Genomic DNA, 22,165 nt, shown 5'->3' with positions numbered 1-22,165 from the left:
ATAATTTCCAACGATTTTAATAGACATATTTAATATTTGAATATTTTATCGATGGACCTTAAGTTCAAATATTCGGGTAAATTTAATTTGCCCGCTGGTATATATATATTTTTGTGGGTAAATGTTCCATTTGGGTTTATAAAACATTAAATAATAAAACATTACGTTTTTTTCAATTACAGCAGAATGTTTTCGTGTTAAAAATCAAGTGAGACTAAGAATTTATATTTGTTCTGTGGGTATCACACAGTAAATATTTAATTTAAGAAAAAAAAAGTTAATACACAAAATGTGCCTCAACATAAACAAAGTGGTGCAACATTTGGTGTTGCCACATAGTCTTTAATATTCTATAGCTATCGCGCAAACATATCGGAAAATCGATAAGCGTGTTGTTATTCAGTTTTTAACAACTCACCACGAAAGACTTCAATGGCAAACAAGTTTTGCAGTTATTTACAATTTTCCGTTCATAGTAAAACTCAACGCGCTTCTTTATTTCTTTTGGACGCGTTTCTGTACGTTTCGTGACATTTACATACATATTTACAACTAAAAGCGATGGAAGTGTGTTACATTAAATAAATACGTACATGCATTTATAGATGCATTTATATGTAAATATCAGATTGTGCGCAATTAATTGATAATATCGTGCCATATAAACAAAATGTAAGGTACATACATATGTCGCATAAACAAAATATATGTTGGTGGATATAAACAAAGTGTACATACTAACAAAATGAATGTATGTATCTAAATCCTATTTAGGTTTTGATGAACTTGTAGAAACATGCATTTATAAACAAAGTGTACATATAAAAGCAAATTTTATTTGACCATATATGCATGTATATACATAAATATGTATGTATGTGTAATAAGTATGTAAGGTGGTAAATAGATACGTAGAAATGTATGCTTGCCGCTTTCTCAGGCAACTCAAGAATGGTTTAATATATACATACGATACAAATGCGTATGTGTGTATACATGTTTTGAATGAGCAGGCATTTCTTACCGTAAACAAGACGCACAGTTAATACACACACACACACACACACACACACAAACAAATGTATGTATTTAATACCTGAAGGTATCAGGAGCAGCACCATCAACGTGCCTAACACGCAAACATATTTATATAAATATGTTTGTAAATAAATATGTATGTCGGGCACGTGTGTTAAATCTTACAGTTGATGCTTCCAACGACCAATTACAAATTAATGTTAATCAAATGTATGCAAACATACATATATCGTACTCTCGTAATTTGTAACCATGAATTGAATGAATGCAAGCGTATTATGTGTGAAAGGGGTGAGTGTTTTTGTTGCATTTAAATATGTACAAATAATATTTGTGTCCACATCGATCTGGCAACATAAGGATTTACAACTACAAGCACATATCCACATATGTACATGCATACATACACATTCATGATTGGTGCCAGTTTTCTGGCAATGCAGTAGACACCGTGTTCTTATGGCAATGTGTGTAGAAATGATTAAATGGATGCACATCAGACACAAATGTCGCATTTGTATTGTGTGCGTGTACTTGTCGCCAGGATTGAATATACGCATGTATGTGTACTGTATTTCAGCAGCATCTATAATGCAAAAATTTGTTATTAATTAATTAATAATTAATTATTAATGAAAGGTTTTAAAGAACTAGTTTGTAGGTTTTCGTACATGCAGATCCAGAATATTCACTGTAAGGAGAACCTCCGTTACCTGCAAAATTGCAAAAAAAAAATAATTTTTGTAGAAATAGCCTTGGCTTTTGAAATATACTCACCTGCGCTTAGAACCTGTGAAATACTCTCCTGATTTGTTAAGCTGTTTATTTTTCGGGCATGAAATAGGGCAACTTAATGTGGGTGGATATTAAGGCTAAATACTATTTCTTTGCAAATAGATTTTTTCTTTTATTTTTTCTTTTGGGGAATTAGTATTGGTCTGCAATTTGTAAAAGCATCGATATATCTTTAAAATACTAGGTTTCGATATAGATTTTATGAAAATGGAATGGATACTCGTACTGCTCAGTTACTAGGAGGACCTATATTCAACATACATTATCTAGATCCTAAAGGCCTTGAGAACGAGGCGTTTATACATACGGACAGACAGACGGACCTGACTAGGTTATCAATAAAACTCTGTTTAATCTTTGGCCCAATTATTTACTTTTAGGAGAAAAAAATCCGTAATTCCGCAAAGTTAATTTGTGCCATTTGTGTTTGCAAAGGGGTTAAAGTTTCGGCACTCCGAAGACTTTTGCTTAAATGAAATAAAAACAGTTTTTTATAATTAATTTTGCTTTTTTCCAGATGACTTCGGTTGTGAGTGTCGCTAACTGATCAAAAGTAATCTATAATTATGGACAAACACACATGCGCAAGCCCGATATGTTAGGAACAAAGAAATGAAAAATAATAACATTCTGAACAGACATCAAAAACATAGTTAAAAAATGTTCCAATCTGATATTAATGATCACACACTGATGCCTGTTATACAAGAATTCGCCATATATTATTAATCTTTAAAGCTCAGCACTCGGCCGTCCTCAAAAAGTCAATAAGAGTTGTGCTGTTCAAATTAAATATCAGTCATTTTTTATTGCGTCACGAAAAATGTCATTTCTAGTGAGGAAACATTTTCTCTTGTGGAACATAATAATGACTTTTGTGCCGCTATCTGTAGCAGGTCTAGATGCAATTACGGGCTTACAAGGCGTTCCAACATGGATGTAAGTATTAACAATTTCATTTCATAAATGTATAACAGCATATTATTTTCCCAATTTTTTAGGTGTACATAGGTTCAATTAATTTGCAATAATGCTAAAGCTTTTGGTGTCTTAACATTAAATAAATATGTATTGCTAATGTTGTGGGGGAAGTGGTCGTCGCCACTTTATCAACAAACTATTTAAAACAAGTTAAAGTGTGGAAAGCGAACGACTAGGAAGTACTCGCAAACAAACTCGTAGCGCCAGCATCACTTGGCGTTGGTAAGAGTGGGTTCACGATATCCCCTAGTCGGAAACTCCCAATCTCCTGGAGCGTTTGTTATGCACAGGGAATGCACTTCAACAAATGTTTAAGATGTATTTATGTACAGTACGAGTACAAACATACATTAGCGATTTTGATCTTCGTAATGAGCGCTACATTCTTATTGTACATCAAAGTCCTGCATCGAGTCGACTCAAACGTGTTTCCCAACAATTATTACGGTCGTGCGAGGCGTGACTCGAATTATTTTGTGTCGAGCTGTGCGAGTTTCTAAAAAAATATTGAGTCGGTCGACTCAGGCGAAACTTTGGTTCAATCGAAAGAATACGTTCATTCTGCACACTTATTTGCCTTCGTTGTTGTTGTTTATATTTTTCAAACAAACTTTGAACACCATTTTCCCTGATTAGAATGTCGTTTTTCAAGGTTTAGGTTTTTTATATTAAGTTTAATATAAAGCTCTGGTCAAATTAATAGTCGGCGCGATTAACAAAAACTAATTTTCGTTCGCAAATTCCACATGAGATAATGCTGTGCGAACTATAATGATCTGATCCGTCCGAGACTGCGGTATGTGCTGCCTGCAACAAAAAGGCAAGTGGAAAAGCTTTTGAAACTGAGAGACGCACTTGCAAAAAATGATATTCAGACATCGCTTTTGATACTTATCAAAAATATGTACATATTATGGGATCAGAGTTGTCTCATGCAATACTGCAATACTTAAAGCATTTCGTGAACAAATAATGATACACTCTGCTGAGTATTTAAAATATGTAGAATATATAGCTTGGAATCGTAGTTTCCGGCTTACTCTTCAGCTTTAAATTATGGTTAATAAAAGTAGGCATAAATATATGCAAAACTTACAATTAATCTTATAAAGCTGCATGAGGTGCAATTAGTATAATTACTTTTCAAGGGTGTTGAATTTTCAGCATACCAAAGATAGATTTTCTAGCGTGTTTTATTTTTTATTCCGGATCGCTGACGCAGTCGCCGTATTGATAAGCACTTAAGTATAACTGCCTCAATCTTTGACTCACCATGTTGAGTTTTGCGTATAAGTAAGAAAATACAAAAAAAAAAAAAAAATACGGAGGCTGTAGCTATTTTCGAGTGCCAGCATGTGAAAAAAACTCTCGTTCAGAGCCATGAATTAGTTTAAAATATATACTTATCAGGAGCGGTTGTACCAACAGAGTCTAAGCACATAATACATAAAAAGCTCTCTTCGTATACTATATGCACTACAACAAAATACATGTTTAAAACCCGACGAATAGCTGATAACACTCGAAGCAACTAGAAGCTTAACTTGTTACAACAAGAACCAGCAAGATTTTCAATACGATCCGAGAATTTACCGAACAATTTTCGTGATAGACCCACCTTGAACTGGAAATGTTTTTCAGCGTTCTTCCCAGTTTCCTTTTGGTGTTCTTATGTGTGGTACCCGCTTATTCCGTATCGAGCACATGGGGAAACATTTCGAATTCGGCGCAATTATTACATGCTGAAAACGTTGTGTACGGCTCTTCACCCGGAAAATATGTGGATCATGAAATAAAATATCCAACAAATGTGAGCAGTTACACTTACGACCGTGGTTTAATCTTATATGTATTTATTAGTGTTAAATATACTCGATTAATATTGCATGCCATTCGCATTGTTGCCGCATTGATTCGATTTCTTTCTGTTAACAAGTTTCAATTATCCTATAAAAGTGTATAAACCGGGTAAATGGCCACATCTGTGATTCCTATAATTATTTTGTCTGTTTTCCTCTCATCCATTTGCTTGTTTCTTTGTATGAAGGCAGATTTTGGTAAATACTGATGTATATATATAGAAAATTTCGTGTTGCATTCAGTAAATAATGGTTTCGTATGCATTTAAAACTCTATATTGAACGACGGGCTGAAAAATATAATATTGCCAATAGGATGAGTGGAAAGTCCTAGACTAGAAGGTTAGGCCATATGCGAATACATTTGTATACAGTCCAGTTCTGTTGCCTGTATGAACACCCTGTTCAACATTCAATAAGACCGAGACAAGAGACGTATAGTTTGAAAAGCTGAATTAGCGTATCCAGATCTTACCGAAAATCTATATCTACCATAATTTTACAGCTAGGGCTACCAAATTAGATTATATTATCTGTGATGTTCAATTCAATTCTCACCTTCATTCAACCACAACTGCACGCTTCAAAAATGCATCTCTCTTTCAGTTTTAAGCTCGCAACGTAAAAATATAGTTGTATGGACTTAACTTTCATAATCAATGCGTCTCATTTCCATCGGATCCCAATTTTTATTACGGTGTGAACAGACTGCTGACTTAATTATTTACTTCATAATAATCTTTGCCTTTTCCATTTCTCTCATTGATATTTCTAAAATAAACCACATAACCAACAATCCTATTCTTATATATAATCACAACTGTGCATATTAAACGTAACTAAAAAAATTAAAATTCGATAGTTTTCGTTCATGACAAAAAATTACATCAAAAGATAAAATATTAAATTAAGATATTGTCACATAGTAAAAGTAGATACTATTGTCGAAAACTTTTTAATTAAAAAAAATCAACTATATTCGACATTTTACTTAAAAAAAGATATACATTTAGATTTCGTTAAAGCAAAAGCACACGAAAGAACAAACGGCCGATAAAAGTAGTAAAATTATTTTTCTAAACAACTTTCTGGTTTTTTTTTGGTCAGAATATGTTTTCTTTATTTTATTGTAATCTTTTCTGGTTATTTTTATTTTTAAATCCCTCTCTATCTATATCTTCTTTGACTCCTGATCGCAGCTGATCGACAAAGTCTAGATCGAATCTAAGAATTTAAATCAGTTTTGGGAATTCCACAAATGATTAACAAGTTATGGAACTACAAATAAGATATAATAAGCAGTGTACAATATATATATCATTGTAAAAATCAGCCCACATCATCATCATCTTACATTGTACATTGTACGAAAAATAATTGAACACTATTTTATTTACGCACGCAAATCTGTAAATAGTTGCACTCAAATAAACGCTTGTGAAAAGTACACTACCTAACAAAACAAAAATATAAAAGTTTTCGGTTTCCACACTTTAGGGTATTGGTAATGGGCGCATCATTACGGGCATACGAGCTTTCGACCAGGTGACAAACAACACAGGAGGTCATGCTACGATTTATTCTGGAGGCCCCGGTTTTAACTTTGTCAACATCAAACTACAATCCCAGTATAATTATGGCTTAATATTTCGTGTTGAAATTTATGGAAAATAAATAACTAAACCATTTTTATAAAAATATATTAAGAATTAATTTAAACCGAATTGGGGCTGTAATATTTAAACGTCGTGATTTTTAAGGGATTACTTTAAGTAACTAAATAAATAGTTCAATAATTTAAATTGTTAAGTATCTGATTTAGTTTTAAATCTTTGAAAAGCATATCAATTTGCGAGTAAAATTCGTAACAGAAATAGTTAAATGTTTGTCGAATATTTTATACAAACCGTATGTTGCATTGAAAAACTATTTATACTATTGCACAATTGATACTTTAAAATGTTAGCTGGCAGAGTTCCACAAAACATTTGCTGAATAACTGAATATGAATAAGACCACATAAAACACAAAATGTATACTAGATACACAAAACATATAGGTTTATTATAAGACACAGTTATGTTCCCCAAATTTCAATCTGAGACTTAATGCCACTGCCTCGTGCCGAGGTAAATTTCACGGTGACTGTTGTTGATCCTACACCGCCACTCATAATTTCAGCGGTGGCTCCTCGCATTTTTTTGAGATTTGTTATATTAATGTAGTCGATATTTTTTGCCGTTCCTGCCTGAGTTAGCGTGTATGTCTTAGATGTTGTCTGGAGCAGCGTCTTACTTTTGGAAATAGTCTCACGTGCGATAAGTGTGCTGGTTGTCAGCTTAGCACCATAGGTGTAGTCGTAGCCTTCGCCATTATTTCCGCCTAATCCATGGGTCACGCAGACACAAGTGCACATCAAGAGTATAAATACAAGAATGGAGTTCATTGTATTTTGGCTAAGAGTAAAATTTGAACTGATGCTTCGTTTGAAGATTGTCTGTCTTTTATACAGCACTTCCACTTCCAAATGGGAAATCGCTGCCCACCGTTGGCCTACTTTGATAATTTAACATTGAAAGCACCTTTGACAGTAATGGCAACACCTGGCTACCTATCTATGATAAGCATACACTGCGCATAGATCCCCCAAAATATGTTGAAACAGCTGTAACTGTTCTTTGATGATGTCTCAACAGCATACAAAAACTTGAAAAACCCGTTCATTAAAATGAAAACTATGTTTTTGAGGGAAAATCAATTTATCTGTTCAATTTAATCAAACACGTTAGGCTACCAAGGTAACCAATTTTCGTCATTCCAAATATCCACTATACCTCAACAATGCACTTAGTCGTCAATAATTCCGAATCGGGGTAAACAAAAACGGTCTTTACAAAATTTGATCTCTTCAATTCTTTGATCGATAAAACTCGAATAACTATTATACACAGCTCTTATAATTGGTGAGTAGATATCCATAAATAAAAGTGGATTTCTATTAGCTTATAAATATTATTATAAATCTTATAAGTTAAATCAAACATGAGATTACTCTCGTCTACTGTAATAAGATTTGAAATACGCAAATTATTGAAGAAAACGTTTTCCTATCACACTGAGAAGATGATAAACGATTGCATTAATTCTTGCACATTTTCTGATCTCAGTCAGATTGGTTGATTATGTAATATAGCTAGCATGGGTACAATCGGTCGAGAATGGAGTCGATTGGTGTTGAACCCTTTGTAGATAGAACTTCTAAACTATACCTACTACGGTTGTTTGGCCACTGCCAGGATTATGTGGATTCACCCTATTATGTGTTGGTCTAATAAAGTTATGGACACAAATCTGATTCTGGAATTTTTAATTTATTACAGATATATGTTTTAGCACAACAGTTCGATAGTTTTAAAAACGTATTATACTTGAAATAAAATTTCTAAAAACTTCCTACATTTTCACAGCTGTCTAGGGATAAGGTCGCCATTTATCGAATTTGGCGCGCAGGAAGAGCAGCTAGCTAATACGAGTATACCGCTAAACATCACTAAAGATGAACAGGCGTACATGCACAAAGAAGGCTTGCGCAAGCTTGGTACTTTTATAAAGCCGGTGGATCTTCGTGATTCTGAGACAGGCTACGTAAAGGCAGATCTTACAAAAAGACTGGAAACACCAAGCGCTCAGGCTCGGCGTGTACATCCGATTCAGGAGGAAATGGATCAAAAGCAGATAATTCTGCTTGACGAAGATACCGATGAAAATGGTCTTCCAGCCAGTCTTACAGATGAGGACCGCAAGTTTATTGTCCCCATGGCACTCAAAAATGCATCGCCTGAGTTACGATGGGCCGTTCCAGGTAAAAGCCCTGTTTCTACAAGTACAACACCCACGAGGTCTGTTGTGGCGTCGGCGGTAACCCGGCGTCGAAGCACAACAACGTTTACAAGCACAACACCGCCGCCTGACCCTACATCAAATATTGACGACCTTAAGAAACACATACTTTTTTTGCATAATATGACAAAAAGCGACAACAACTTTGAGTCCAAATTTGTGAAATTTCCAAGTTTACAAAAAGAAAAAGCAAAACAATCAACAGGATCTACTCCCAGTATTAAGCGGCCCCAGAGACCAATACTTCAGTATGCCGCTCCCATAGCTCCACCCACACGCAAAGTACCTCTCGGAGCTCACACACCAGGGCAAAAGCCGTTCGGTGGATATTATCACAACGAAGAAGAAACCAACAATTTTTTTCAGACGATCGATACCGGTGGTACAATCGATCGTAGTAAAGAACGCGGAAATGCATTCGATACAGTCCCTCAGGTGCATCTGCTGAGTGAGGGACAGTCGACGTCAACAAAAAGCGTTCCAATGACAACTACGCCGTCTATTTTGGATACAACAACCAAAAGAACTACAAAGCGTCCAGTTTGCTTGCGAAACCCTGAGTCTCCCAAGTGCGTGCGCCAGCGGCAGCGCGAGGAGCAGCAGCGCCAGCGTGAGCGCGACGAATGGTTTCGCGGCCAAGCTGAGTTTATGCGACCACGTTTTGAACCTATTGTGCAAACAATAAATAACACTAAACGTTTTGCTGTGTCAATTGAAATACCCGATTCATTCAAAGGACAATCTGCTTTGACACCATCGGACGAAGCTCCAGCGCTTCAAATTTTATCGCGTGTCACACGCTCACAGCCCAAACGGCGCTATCTCAGCGGCAGTCAAGGACATCAAGCTGCAATCTCAGTTGATAAGCTTTCACCGCCGACGAATTATTTCGCACATGATATTATAATGACTTCAGCGGGAGTCTCCAATGATCGTGATTTTATGCTCGCAAATATGCACCAGTTTGGAATGGTGGTGCCAAAAGACCAAGACAATGAAACTACGCCCACTCCAATGGCTTATTCCGAGACTATAGATCTAAACCCGGATAACTGTTACGCGCTCGACGGGCTTACATACGGACAAAAAAAACTGTGTGCCTTGCACACAAGTGTTATGCCAGCGATAAGTCGAGGAGCGCGAGCATCTATACAGGTTTGTTATATATGTACTTTATGTATATATGTATTTTATCTTTGCAAGGAAGATATATAAAAGTAATCTGCTATATATAACTTTTTATTAATAGGAATGCCAATTTCAATTTAAAAATCGGCGTTGGAACTGCAGCACAACAGACGATGTTACTGTGTTTGGGCCCATGACTGGCCTAGGTAAGTGCTATTTATTTATTTTGTGTATATAGAACTTTGTACTGACTAACTGTATATAATATATATAAAGAGATTTTGAATCTAATCTTTACGTATTCACGTGTCCTTGCCGTTAACATTATAGGGTCGCCAGAAATGGCCTTCATACATGCACTAGCTGCAGCTACTGTGACCAGTTTTATTGCTCGCGCCTGCAGAGATGGTCAGTTAACGTCGTGCGGCTGTTCACGAGGTTCTCGACCCAAACAGTTACACGATGATTGGACGTGGGGAGGCTGCGGGGACAATCTCGAGTACGCATACAAGTAAGTACAAGTTTGAATTAGGGGTTCGCCGCAATTTAAAGTTATATAGTTATATATATTTTAATTATATATATATAAATATTGTTAGATTTGCAACAGATTTTATTGATGTACGCGAAAAGGAGACACGTCGCGGAACTCGCGGTGCCGGCAATCCCGAGCGGCGTGGTACGCATCAATTACAACAAAAACGCAAGCAGATGGAGGCTAATGGCACAAAGGACACTGGAGAGTCCAATTTAAACATAACGAATTCCAAAACTACCAAACAGCTTCCCAATGAAGCTTTGACTGATAATAATGCAACGTCAGCCATTTTATATGAACTGCAGGCCAATGCCAACAATAAAAAGAAAGATATATTTCTTGATACAAACTCAACAATAAATTCTACATCATTTGCACCGCCCAAACAAGATGAAGAGGCACGCACTAGCCCGGACGATCTATTGGAGCTTCAGCAGAGAATAACAAAGGAAATTCTTAATTCAAAATTAAAGGAAACAGAAATGCTCGAATTACAGGTGAGACTTGACATGTAGTTATATGTAGTTAGGTTGGCTAGAAAAATATATTAATTAGCAATGAAGAACATTCATAAAAGTGCATACATCCTCATCTGAAAAAAATATATAATATTTCGTCAATCTCCGACTCCCATTTAAGTAAGCAGTCACATATTTAATTCAATTTTTTACATATTTTTGTAACAGGAGAAAATCAATCGGGAAATTTTAAACTCAAAGCTTTTCCACGGAGACACCAACGCCAAGCGCCGTAAACGCAAGCGTAAGAATCAACGTGCCGTCAGTGGTGAGGCTCCTTTTTTGTCCAATACTAACATGAAGGCTCGGAGCCTAATGAATTTGCACAACAACGAAGCAGGCCGAAGGGTAAGACTTTATTTACCTAATTAATAAAGTAAACTACTTACCAAAGTTGGGATCTATAGATACAAAATTCATTTATTTAACATTTTATGGCTTAAAGTAGTGGATATTTTTTTCCAATTTATTTATTTTACTTCTTGCTATGGTTTGGATGGGGCAGGCAATAGCTATAAGATTAAAGATTTGTATATTCTATTTTAAATTTGAAAATTGTGTTTTGATATTCTTGTTTAATGAACGAAATTTTACTTTTTAATAAATAATTAAATAAGTAGTAAAGCGTAGAGTGTAAATATTTATACCCAAGCAAAATTTTGAATTAATGTGTTTTTTCTTTTTTCAACTCAAACAGGCCGTCATTAAGAAAACACGCATTACTTGCAAGTGCCACGGTGTCTCAGGCTCTTGCAGTTTGATCACGTGTTGGCAGCAATTATCATCTATAAGAGAGATTGGTAAGTGCATTAAGGGGTAGATTAGAAAATGGGAAATGTTGGCCACATAAAATCTAAGTAAATTAGGTTTATAGATTATATAGCAGCGAATGATAAAGAATACGAAAATCTTCCAAATGTATAGTATAGTAAATAAAAAAAATTATTTATAGCCACACATAGTTGATCAAACTTATACATTTACATTAAATAAATATTTCTATTTTCTAGGTGATTATTTGCGTGAAAAATATGAAGAGGCTACAGAAGTAAAGCTTAATAAACGTGGACGTCTACAGGTAAAAAACAGCGAGTTTAAGGTTCCAACTGCCCACGATTTAATTTATTTGGATGAGAGCCCCGACTGGTGCCGGACTAATCGTCTCTTGCAATGGTCAGGTAAACGTTTTTCCCCATAGCAGTTTATGCATGTATATAAATTTGTATAATACTTATTGATGTTGATTATTAGGTACGCACGGCCGCGTCTGTAACAAGTCCTCATCGGGGCTTGATGGCTGTGGTATACTTTGCTGTGGCCGAGGATACAACACCAAAAATATTATCGTTCGTGAGCGCTGCAACTGCAAATTTCACTGGTGCTGCCAGGTTAAATGCGATGTATGTACAAAAGTACTCGAGGAGCACACTTGTAAATAGGTATTCTATAGGCAGCACAGAAAATGTCCATATGATCACGATTCACATTAACATAACATTAAACGTATTTATATATCGACTTAGAATATTATTTATTAAATTATATAAGTAACATGTCTGTTGCATAATGGATTTTTTCTTAGCCACTTATTTACAATCAAGGTTATACCATAAGGTTTGAAAAGTGTATATGTAATACCATATACACAAAAATATAATTTAATTTCAAAATTTTAATGATAAATTATTAAATTGGAACATTTTTTTAATGCTATATGATTAACTGTGGATTTTTTTTGGATCTCCAAAACGATATGTCTGTAGCTTAACATTCCAGATTATAGTATCTCCATGTTGCATTTTGGCAAGTGTATCTGCATCAATTTATTATTACAAGGGTATGTATAAAAGACTGTACTTAAAACTTTAGCAGAGATATACAGCAAAGGGTTATATGGGGGTGTATTTGAGTATATAAATGTAAGGGTTAATTTGCACAATGAATATGTTGTATGCTGTCTTGTTTTCATACCCTGAACCCATTATAAATTGGTAAAAAGGGTATAATGTTTTTGTTGAAATGTGTGTAACAGGCAGAAGGAAGCATCTCCGACCCCATAAAGTATATATATTCTTGATCAGCATCAATAGCCGAGTCGATTCTGTCGCCCGTCTGTACGTCCGTAGGTATGAATGCACAAATCTCAGAAAAGCGAGAGCTTTGAAACTTGGAAAGTAGGTCCTGCTAGTGCCCGCGCAGTATATGTTCGTTACTAATAATCGATAACTTACTCCGGTTTCAAGGTAACGTTTAGTCCTTATGGACGACGTTTTTAAGACTTTTCGACTTATACTAAATTAGATTTGAACAATTTAGGCACACAAGCTTTTATTTTTTAGGTGAAATACAATAGTGTGTCTTCCTACATGTCAAAGTGAATTCATGTGGAATCTTAAATGGGTATTATCAAGAATCAGGAAGAGCTGGCAATGGATCACTTGAAATACGTTTTGTTCGCGGCGTAATTTGTGCGTACCTGACGCTGCCTCTATGAGCGAAAGATGGATGCCAGTTATTAAATATTTCAAATCCTGGCTGGTTTGGTGCATCGCCTTGTGGTATTTTATCGAATGTTATATATGTCGGGATGACTTCATATAGGTTTGGGCTTATGTAGCTATTGCTGCTCGCCAGGCTGTCCATTGAGTTGCGCCTCGGAATGTTTGAATTGAACCTTTAAATAAAGAATTACAATAGTTATTTGATTCAATATGTTCTTTAAATTTACTTACCGATGTTCATTTTTTTTAGAAATCATTTTTTCTTTATGCAGAAAATCTTTTGCTGTATTACCACGTGATAGGACGACAATTTCGCCGGAACTTGAATTTGGTTTGATGATCCGCTTGCTGCCCTTTACCCAGATTGGTTTCTTCTTCAAAACCAAAAACATTAGCATTATGCCCACCAACATGAATACAACGACACCAAGGACCAGCAGAGATATACCCTATGAATAAATTTGAATAGGAGTTTCTACATATTAGTAAGCAGCTGATGTATACAACAACTATTTACGATATAACCAGAGTCATTCACATTGCATTTAATCAAAAAACAAGTAAGTGGCTCTAGTCGGGAGTTACCGACTAGGGGATACCCTGACCCCCGTGTTTGTAAGTTAGATTTCCCCTGCCATTAATATCGGATATTTCTTAACATAAAAAACATTTAAAATATATAAACTGATATTTACTTTGGCACGCATTCCTTTCGAAAGCCAGGCATCATAATATGCTTCCAAATTACCACCAATATGTACTGACTTACAGCTGAAAGGAGAAACAGTGTTATGCTGATCATCAACCAAACAAAATGTATAAGCTACGTTTGGCATTAAGTCTGTTACAATTGTCTGCAGTGGCATTGTAAAATAACAACCAAGTCCAAACTCGTCTGGTATGAGTTCCATCATGTAATACTCCTTTGTAGTTTTCGAGAACCAAAAGAGACCAAAAGACAGGGCGCTTGTGCTTTCGCCCTGTTCGACACTAATTTTTACTGTAAGGGCCCCAAAAGCTGCAGGGGAGAAGTTGATCTGCGGCCACCTTATATTCTGTCGGTTCTCATCAGTTTTGAAAGTATTGTTTGTGGAAGAACACTCCAACGTTATGATCTCATTGGGAATCACGGTGCCAGCTGTTGACAGTGTTGGAATAAAAATATGATTATCCGTTGTTGTTTTCGGAGTCGTAGAAGTAATTGTTGTTGTGATTATTCCCGGGGTTGTTGTTGTCATGAAAACAGATGGAGGTACATCTGAATAATTTTCACAAAGTCGATCATCGAAAACCATCCAATTTTTGTATTCTTCTGGAGACGTGCAAAACATGTCTAGTTTTGAATTGTGATAAATGAAAATCTCATTCATTTCCTTTTGCAATTGACAGTCACAATGCCAGTCATTGGAGCTTGCGACTATTCTCAGATTATTTGAAATTTCGTGTACACCAAATATAATTTTGGATAGCGTCATTAGCTTGTTATATGATATGTCCAAATATTCCAAATATTTCAAACCTGCAAAAAAATGAACATCATTTTATTAATTTCATACTGGTGCTCTAACCAGCTACTAGTTGTCTTAACGTAGTTTTAGGCTAACAGATTTTGACTCAATTCTGCTTCGTCTAGCCGTTAGTTAAATCGGTAAATCGGTATTAACTAGTGGGAATGTTGTCGAGTAGAGTTCACTTAACAAATGTAATTAAATTTTATACATATCATTTTAATCGGCTTACCTTGAAAAATATAGTTTGGTAAATACTCAATATTCGAATGCGACAGAATCAGCGTCTCGACCATGGTTAATTTGATGAACGTGTCTTTGAGCAATTGGTCAGTAAAGTTGTTGTAGCTGAAATCTGCATAAGTAAGTGCACCCAAAATTGGATCAGTGCCCGTCACATTTCGTACACAATCGATGCCAACTTGAAGCCTCAGATATTCAAGTTGATACATCACATAATCCAAAAAATCGGGATAAACACATTCTAGGGCCCTATTGTGCTGGATAATTGAAATTCCTTTCAAATCTCCTGACACGTTGGCTAGAAATTCCTTGTCAATTTTATTAAGATGAAGGTCTTCAAGAGTTATACGCTTGAATATGCCTCCACCAAATGCCCCGTTCTCAATATCCTGTATGTTTGAGATGCCCAAATATAATTGTTTGATCCTATTGGTGTATGTAGATAGAAATCCGACTGGTAGCACTGCATTGGAAAATCTATAGTTATAGAGGTACAGCTCGTCAATGATATCACATGGGTCACTCTAGTTTAATAGAAAAGAATGTTTAGAAAATATAATCAATGTAAAGTAGTATATACTCACATTATCTGGGCTCGCTAACGCAAGTGATATATCCTGCGCGATCTCGCCCTGTCGCCCATTGGTGCAGATGATACGGCACTGGACTCTTAAGCATTTTGGTGGCATCGGTGGCCCAGTATCTGCTTCTCCAAGATAATCACTGAAATATAAAACAAATGAGAGTGCTCTAGTCGAGAGTGCCCGACAGGAGATACCCTGAACCATCTTTCATCAAATTAAGCTTGTTCAAGCTTTAGCCAGAACCTGTTTATACGCTTTGTTATGAAATGTGTAAGGCATAGAAGGAGACAGCTCCCAACTTAAAAAGAATATATATATACTTGATCGGCATTAAGAGCCGAGTTGATAGACCGATTCGGCTATTTATGCTGACCAAGAAAATATATTCATTATGAATTGGTCGTGCTTCATTCTGCATTTGCCCAAAGCCAATATACTCATTTTCTCAATTTGAATGGGTTCAGGGTATAAATAGAGATCAAACACTCGGCATCCATTAGCAAAACACGATAATATATAAAAATATGTACGTGTTATATTAATGATAACAAAAAATGTTTATCGCGGCATAATGCGTATTGCGCACATTGACAGACGGAGAGCTCGAATAAAGTATTGTCCTAATTGAAATTTATGATAAATGCCACTCTTTAAAGGAACAGCAATATAAAGCTTTAGACACATGAATGTAAAAAACAATAATTTTTCTCTGTGTACTAAATTAAAACATTATATACTATACCTGATGTTTCGTATAGCCTCTTTGAACATGGTGATTGCGTGCTTTATATCGAATCCGTCATTTTCGGATTCCGGTGATCTATTTGCGATGCTGAAATAGCCAATATCATGCGCGAATATTGAGAAACCAGCCCAAACATGAAACAAGTAGAAAACAATCAGGGATCGCGATTGACTTTTTGCCGAAATTCCCAGCATTACAGCGAAGTTATTGTTCCAAGCTCAAATTGTTTTCAGAACCAACTCACTAAACAATTGTCGATTCTATAAATTAGCTCAAATAAAAAGAATGCATATTTGTTATTAAAGTGCTTCATGGGCAAACAATTCGAACTAGTTCACGTCGCGACTGCTTAAAGTTAACTGTACGCGGCTCAATCAGATTAATACGAGCGCTAATGCCATATCACTATCCATATCAGAATATTTAAGTAGTTAGAGAATTCGACCAGGCGATAAGCGCTACATGTGTATTGATTTTTTGATCCATTAATACTACAGTAAAACAAGTAACGAAACAACGACTAGGGGATACCCTGAACCCACTTCTTCCAACATCAAATGCATATATATACTATTTTAGAAGCTATATGTCAAGTTTGGGGACTCTGGCTCTTATTATTTACCGAAATTGCCCAAAAAACAGGATATGGATATCGATTTTTATCGATTGCTTGGAAACGGAGTAAGTTATCGATTATCGGAAACAAACTCGATCTGCGCAGGCACTAGGAGCACCTACATCTAAAATTTGAATATTTCCGCGCGGAGTTATGTCGTTTTGGAACGTCATATCTCCGCGGGGAGTTATGTCGTTTTGGAGTTATGTCGTTTTAGAACGTCATATCTCCGCGCGGAGTTATGTCGTTTTGGAACATCATATCTCCCCGTGGAGTTATGTCGTTTTGGAACGTCATATCTCCCCGTGGAGTTATGTCGTTTTGGAACATCATATCTCCCCGTGGAGTTATGTCGTTTTGGAACGTCATATCTTCCCGTGGAGTTATGTCGTTTTGGAGTTATGTCGTTTTGGAACGTCATATCTCCGCGCGGAGTTATTTCGTTTTGGAACGTCATATTTCCGCGCGGAGTTATGTCGTTTTGGAACATCATATCTCCGCGCGGAGTTTTGTCGTTTTGGAACATCATATCTCCCCGTGGAGTTATGTCGTTTTGGAACATCATATCTCCGCGCGGAGTTGTGTCGTTTTAGAACGTCATATCTCCGCGGGGAGTTATGTCGTTTTGGAACGTCATATCTCCCCGTGGAGTTATGTCGTTTTGGAACGTCATATCTCGCCGTGGAGTTATGTCGTTTTGGAACGTCATATCTCCGCGCGGAGTTATGTCGTTTTGGAACGTCATATCTCCGCGCGGAGTTATATCGTTTTGGAACGTCATTTTTCCGCGCGGAGTTATGTCGTTTTGGAACATCATATCTCCGCGCGGAGTTATGTCGTTTTGGAACGTCATATCTCCGCGCGGAGTTGTGTCGTTTTAGAACGTCATATCTCCGCGGGGAGTTATGTCGTTTTGGAACGTCATATCTCCCCGTGGAGTTATGTCGTCTTGGAGTTGTGTCGTTTTGAAACGTCATATTTCCCCGTGGAGTTATGTCGTTTTGGAGTTATGTCGTTTTGGAACGTCATATTTCCCCGTGGAGTTATGTCGTTTTGGAACGACATATCTCCCCGTGGAGTTATGTCGTTTTGGAACGTCATATCTCCCCGTGGAGTTATGTCGTTTTGGAGTTATGTCGTTTTGGAACGTCATATCTCCGCGCGGAGTTATGTCGTTTTGGAACGTCATATCTCCGCGTGGAGTTATGTCGTTTTGGAACGTCATATCTCCCCGTGGAATTATGTCGTTTTGGAGTTATATCTCCCCGTGGAGCTATGTCGTTTTGGAACGTCATATCTCCCCGTGGAGTTATGTCGTTTTGGAGCTTTGTCGTTTTGGAACGTCATATCTCCGAGCGGAGTTATGTCGTTTTGGAACGTCATATCTCCGCGCGGAGTTATGTCGTTTTGGAACGTCATATCTCCGCGTGGAGTTATGTCGTTTTGGAACGTCATATTTCCCCGTGGAGTTATGTCGTTTTGGAGTTATGTCGTTTTGGAACGTCATATTTCCCCGTGGAGTTATGTCGTTTTGGAACGTCATATCTCCGCGCGGAGTTATTTCGTTTTGGAACGTCATATTTCCGCGCGGAGTTATGTCGTTTTGGAACATCATATCTCCGCGCGGAGTTTTGTCGTTTTGGAACATCATATCTCCCCGTGGAGTTATGTCGTTTTGGAACATCATATCTCCGCGCGGAGTTGTGTCGTTTTAGAACGTCATATCTCCGCGGGGAGTTATGTCGTTTTGGAACGTCATATCTCCCCGTGGAGTTATGTCGTTTTGGAACGTCATATCTCGCCGTGGAGTTATGTCGTTTTGGAACGTCATATCTCCGCGCGGAGTTATGTCGTTTTGGAACGTCATATCTCCGCGCGGAGTTATATCGTTTTGGAACGTCATTTTTCCGCGCGGAGTTATGTCGTTTTGGAACATCATATCTCCGCGCGGAGTTATGTCGTTTTGGAACGTCATATCTCCACGCGGAGTTATGTCGTTTTGGAACATCATATCTCCGCGCGGAGTTGTGTCGTTTTAGAACGTCATATCTCCGCGGGGAGTTATGTCGTTTTGGAACGTCATATCTCCCCGTGGAGTTATGTCGTCTTGGAGTTGTGTCGTTTTGAAACGTCATATTTCCCCGTGGAGTTATGTCGTTTTGGAGTTATGTCGTTTTGGAACGTCATATTTCCCCGTGGAGTTATGTCGTTTTGGAACGACATATCTCCCCGTGGAGTTATGTCGTTTTGGAACGTCATATCTCCCCGTGGAGTTATGTCGTTTTGGAGTTATGTCGTTTTGGAACGTCATATCTCCGCGCGGAGTTATGTCGTTTTGGAACGTCATATCTCCGCGTGGAGTTATGTCGTTTTGGAACGTCATATCTCCGCGCGGAGTTATGTCGTTTTGGAACGTCATATCTCCGCGGGGAGTAATGTCGTCTTGGAGCTATGTCGTTTTGGAACGTCATATCTCCCCATGGAGTTATGTCGTTTTGAGTTATGTCGTTTTGGAACGTCATATCTCCCCGTGGAGTTATGTCGTTTTGGAACATCATATCTCCACGTGGAGTTATGTCGTTTTGGAGTTATGTCGTTTTGGTACGTCATATCTCCACGCGGAGTTATGTCGTTTTGGAACGTCATATCTCCGCGCGGAGTTATGTCGTTTTGGAACGTCATATCTTCGCGCGGAGTTATGTCGTTTTGGAGCGTCATATCTCCGCGCATAGTTATGTCGTTTTGGAACATCATATCTCCGCGCGGAGTTGTGTCGTTTTGGAACGTCACATCTCCGCGGGGAGTTATGTCGTTTTGGAACGTCATATCTCCCGTGGAGTTATGTCGTTTTGGAACGTCATATCTCCCCATGGAGTCATGTCGTTTTGGAGTTATGTCGTTTTGGAACATCATATCTCCGCGCGGAGTTATGTCGTTTTGGAACATCATATCTCCGCGGGGAGCTATGTCGTTTTGGAACGTCATATCTCCGCGCGGAGTTATGTCGTTTTGGAACGTCATATCTTCGCGCGGAGTTATGTCGTTTTGGAGCGTCATATCTCCGCGCATAGTTATGTCGTTTTGGAACATCATATCTCCGCGCGGAGTTGTGTCGTTTTGGAACGTCACATCTCCGCGGGGAGTTATGTCGTTTTGGAACGTCATATCTCCCCGTGGAGTTATGTCGTTTTGGAACATCATATCTCCGCGCGGAGTTATGTCGTTTTGGAACGTCATTTCTCCCCGTGGAATTATGTCGTTTTGGAACGTCATATCTCCGCGCGGAGTTATGTCGTTTTGGAACGTCATATCTCCGCGGGGAGTAATGTCGTCTTGGAGCTATGTCGTTTTGGAACGTCATATCTCCCCATGGAGTTATGTCGTTTTGAGTTATGTCGTTTTGGAACGTCATATCTCCCCGTGGAGTTATGTCGTTTTGGAACATCATATCTCCACGTGGAGTTATGTCGTTTTGGAGTTATGTCGTTTTGGTACGTCATATCTCCACGGGGAGTTATGTCGTTTTGGAACAACATATCTCCGCGCGGAGTTGTGTCGTTTTAGAACGTCATATCTCCGTGGGGAGTTATGTCGTTTTGGAACGTCATATCTCCCCGTGGAGTTATGTCGTCTTGGAGTTATGTCGTTTTGAAACGTCATATCTCCCCGTGGAGTTATGTCGTTTTGGAGTTATGTCGTTTTGGAACGTCATATCTCCGCGCGGAGTTATGTCGTTTTGGAACATCATATCTCCGCGCGGAGTTATGTCGTTTTGGAACATCATATCTCCGCGCGGAGTTATGTCGTTTTGGAACATCATATCTACGCGCGGAGTTGTGTCGTTTTAGAACGTCATATCTCCCCGTGGAATTATGTCGTTTTGGAGTTATGTCGTTTTGGAACGTCATATCTCCGCGCGGAGTTATGTTGTTTTGGAACATCATATCTCCGCGCGGAGTTATGTCGTTTTGGAACATCATATCTCCGCGCGGAGTTATGTCGTTTTGGAACATCATATCTACGCGCGGAGTTGTGTCGTTTTAGAACGTCATATCTCCGCGCGGAGTTATGTCGTTTTGGAACATCATATCTCCGCGTGGAGTTTTGTCGTTTTGGAACGTCATATCTCCGCGCGGAGTTATGTCGTTTTGGAACGTCATATCTCCGCGGGGAGTTATGTCGTCTTGGAGTTATGTCATTTTGGAAAGTCATATCTCCCCATGGAGTGATGTCGTTTTGGAGCTATGTCGTTTTGGAACGTCATACCTCCCCGTGGAGTTATGTCGTTTTGGAACATCATATTTCCGCGCGGAGTTATGTCGTTTTGGAACATCATATCTCCGCGCGGAGTTATGTCGTTTTGGAACATCATATCTCCGCGCGGAGTTATGTCGTTTTGGAACATCATATCTCCGCGCGGAGTTATGTCGTTTTGGAACGTCATATCTCCGCGCGGATATATGTCGTTTTGCAACGTCATATCTCATCGAAAAAGTTTCGATTTTCGCACCGACCTCGATTTTGAAAAAAAAAACGTGATGTAACCCCTTGCCATTTTGTCGATTTGGTTCAAAATTTTGAATTAAGCAGAGATACTTCCTTCTGCCTGTTACATACATTTGGATTTTGCACAAATACAATATACCCTTATACCCATTTTTAATGGGTTCAGGGTATAAAAATTGATAGCAGATAGACACAGTAGATACAGTTGGGTACAAATATAAATATAGGCAAAATAATTCAAATATAGTCCAAAGCTTGCGCTATCTAATTTTATATTTAATCTTAAGAAATTTGAATTGTATTATTATTTAATTTTAATTTAATTAATATACGTAACGTTTTCTTTTTCCAAACCCACTGAAAATGTCAAAATATGCACAAATACTGTTGTTGATCAACAGCTTGGAACTTTTAGGAGCTAAAGTCACAAAATTTGGTAAGTACACTCGCCTCGTTACACACAAAATTTAATGTATTTTAAGAGGTCCAAAATAAGGCTTTTGCAGTTGGACTCATATGTCTGCCATATATATGAGCTACAAATATTTTAAAGATCGGACAATAAACACCGAAGCGAAACACGAAGGCTTTTGCCTTATTGTTGGATTTTATGGTATGTATGCCCAGAAGAAGGGGCATTAAATTTCAAAAAAATTTTTAAATAGTTTGAAAGGATATAATTGATTAGATTCACAGTATGCCTTT

The 22,165-nt window shown here is 37.7% G+C and overlaps 4 protein-coding genes and 1 long non-coding RNA gene across 8 annotated transcripts; 1 reads left to right on the top strand and 4 right to left on the bottom strand.

Annotated features, from left to right (window-relative positions):
• Positions 1–452: 452 nt before the first annotated feature.
• LOC116650850 (uncharacterized) lies at positions 453–4,654 on the bottom strand. 2 transcript variants are annotated; one of them, XR_011416824.1, is made up of 4 exons: positions 4,433–4,654; positions 1,816–2,300; positions 1,710–1,751; positions 453–1,624 (listed from the first exon to the last, which is right to left on the bottom strand). It is a non-coding gene; the product is annotated as an uncharacterized lncRNA (long non-coding RNA). The 2 variants fall into 2 exon arrangements; XR_011416823.1 differs by lacking the exons at positions 453–1,624; positions 1,710–1,751; positions 1,816–2,300 and adding an exon at positions 2,622–3,621.
• On the top strand, positions 532–12,433 carry Wnt5 (Wnt oncogene analog 5). 3 transcript variants are annotated; one of them, XM_002049984.4, is made up of 10 exons: positions 532–672; positions 2,351–2,772; positions 8,141–9,728; positions 9,823–9,907; positions 10,032–10,212; positions 10,301–10,736; positions 10,926–11,105; positions 11,455–11,557; positions 11,768–11,935; positions 12,009–12,433. In XM_002049984.4, the coding sequence occupies exons 2-10, from the start codon at positions 2,657–2,659 to the stop codon at positions 12,194–12,196; spliced, it is 3,045 nt and encodes a 1,014-aa protein (XP_002050020.3). In that variant the 5' UTR covers positions 532–672; positions 2,351–2,656; the 3' UTR covers positions 12,197–12,433. The 3 variants fall into 3 exon arrangements, with proteins under 3 accessions (XP_002050020.3, XP_032291595.1, XP_032291596.1); XM_032435704.2 differs by having other exon boundaries at positions 535–677; XM_032435705.2 differs by having other exon boundaries at positions 610–751.
• Positions 6,725–7,121, bottom strand: LOC6625995 (uncharacterized). Its single transcript, XM_002049982.4, has one exon. It carries the CDS (start codon positions 7,117–7,119, stop codon positions 6,751–6,753), a length of 369 nt encoding a protein of 122 aa, XP_002050018.3. The 5' UTR covers positions 7,120–7,121; the 3' UTR covers positions 6,725–6,750.
• A 645-nt stretch (positions 12,434–13,078) lies between the features above and the next one.
• On the bottom strand, positions 13,079–14,752 carry LOC6626108 (uncharacterized). Its single transcript, XM_032435706.2, has 3 exons — positions 13,954–14,752; positions 13,490–13,707; positions 13,079–13,431 (listed from the first exon to the last, which is right to left on the bottom strand). The coding sequence occupies exons 1-3, from the start codon at positions 14,731–14,733 to the stop codon at positions 13,164–13,166; spliced, it is 1,266 nt and encodes a 421-aa protein (XP_032291597.1). The 5' UTR covers positions 14,734–14,752; the 3' UTR covers positions 13,079–13,163.
• A 146-nt stretch (positions 14,753–14,898) lies between these two features.
• Positions 14,899–16,532, bottom strand: LOC116650888 (uncharacterized). The gene is made up of 4 exons (XM_032435847.2): positions 16,336–16,532; positions 15,594–15,732; positions 14,999–15,533; positions 14,899–14,921 (listed from the first exon to the last, which is right to left on the bottom strand). Exons 1-4 carry the CDS (start codon positions 16,530–16,532, stop codon positions 14,899–14,901), a joined length of 894 nt encoding a protein of 297 aa, XP_032291738.2.
• Between the last annotated feature and the right edge of the window lie 5,633 nt (positions 16,533–22,165).

This window comes from Drosophila virilis, chromosome 5, assembly GCF_030788295.1.
Source record: "Drosophila virilis strain 15010-1051.87 chromosome 5, Dvir_AGI_RSII-ME, whole genome shotgun sequence".
Taxonomy (NCBI): domain Eukaryota; kingdom Metazoa; phylum Arthropoda; class Insecta; order Diptera; family Drosophilidae; genus Drosophila; species Drosophila virilis.
Note: the sequence above shows the minus strand (reverse complement) of the source record. Positions and strands in the feature narration are given on the sequence as shown.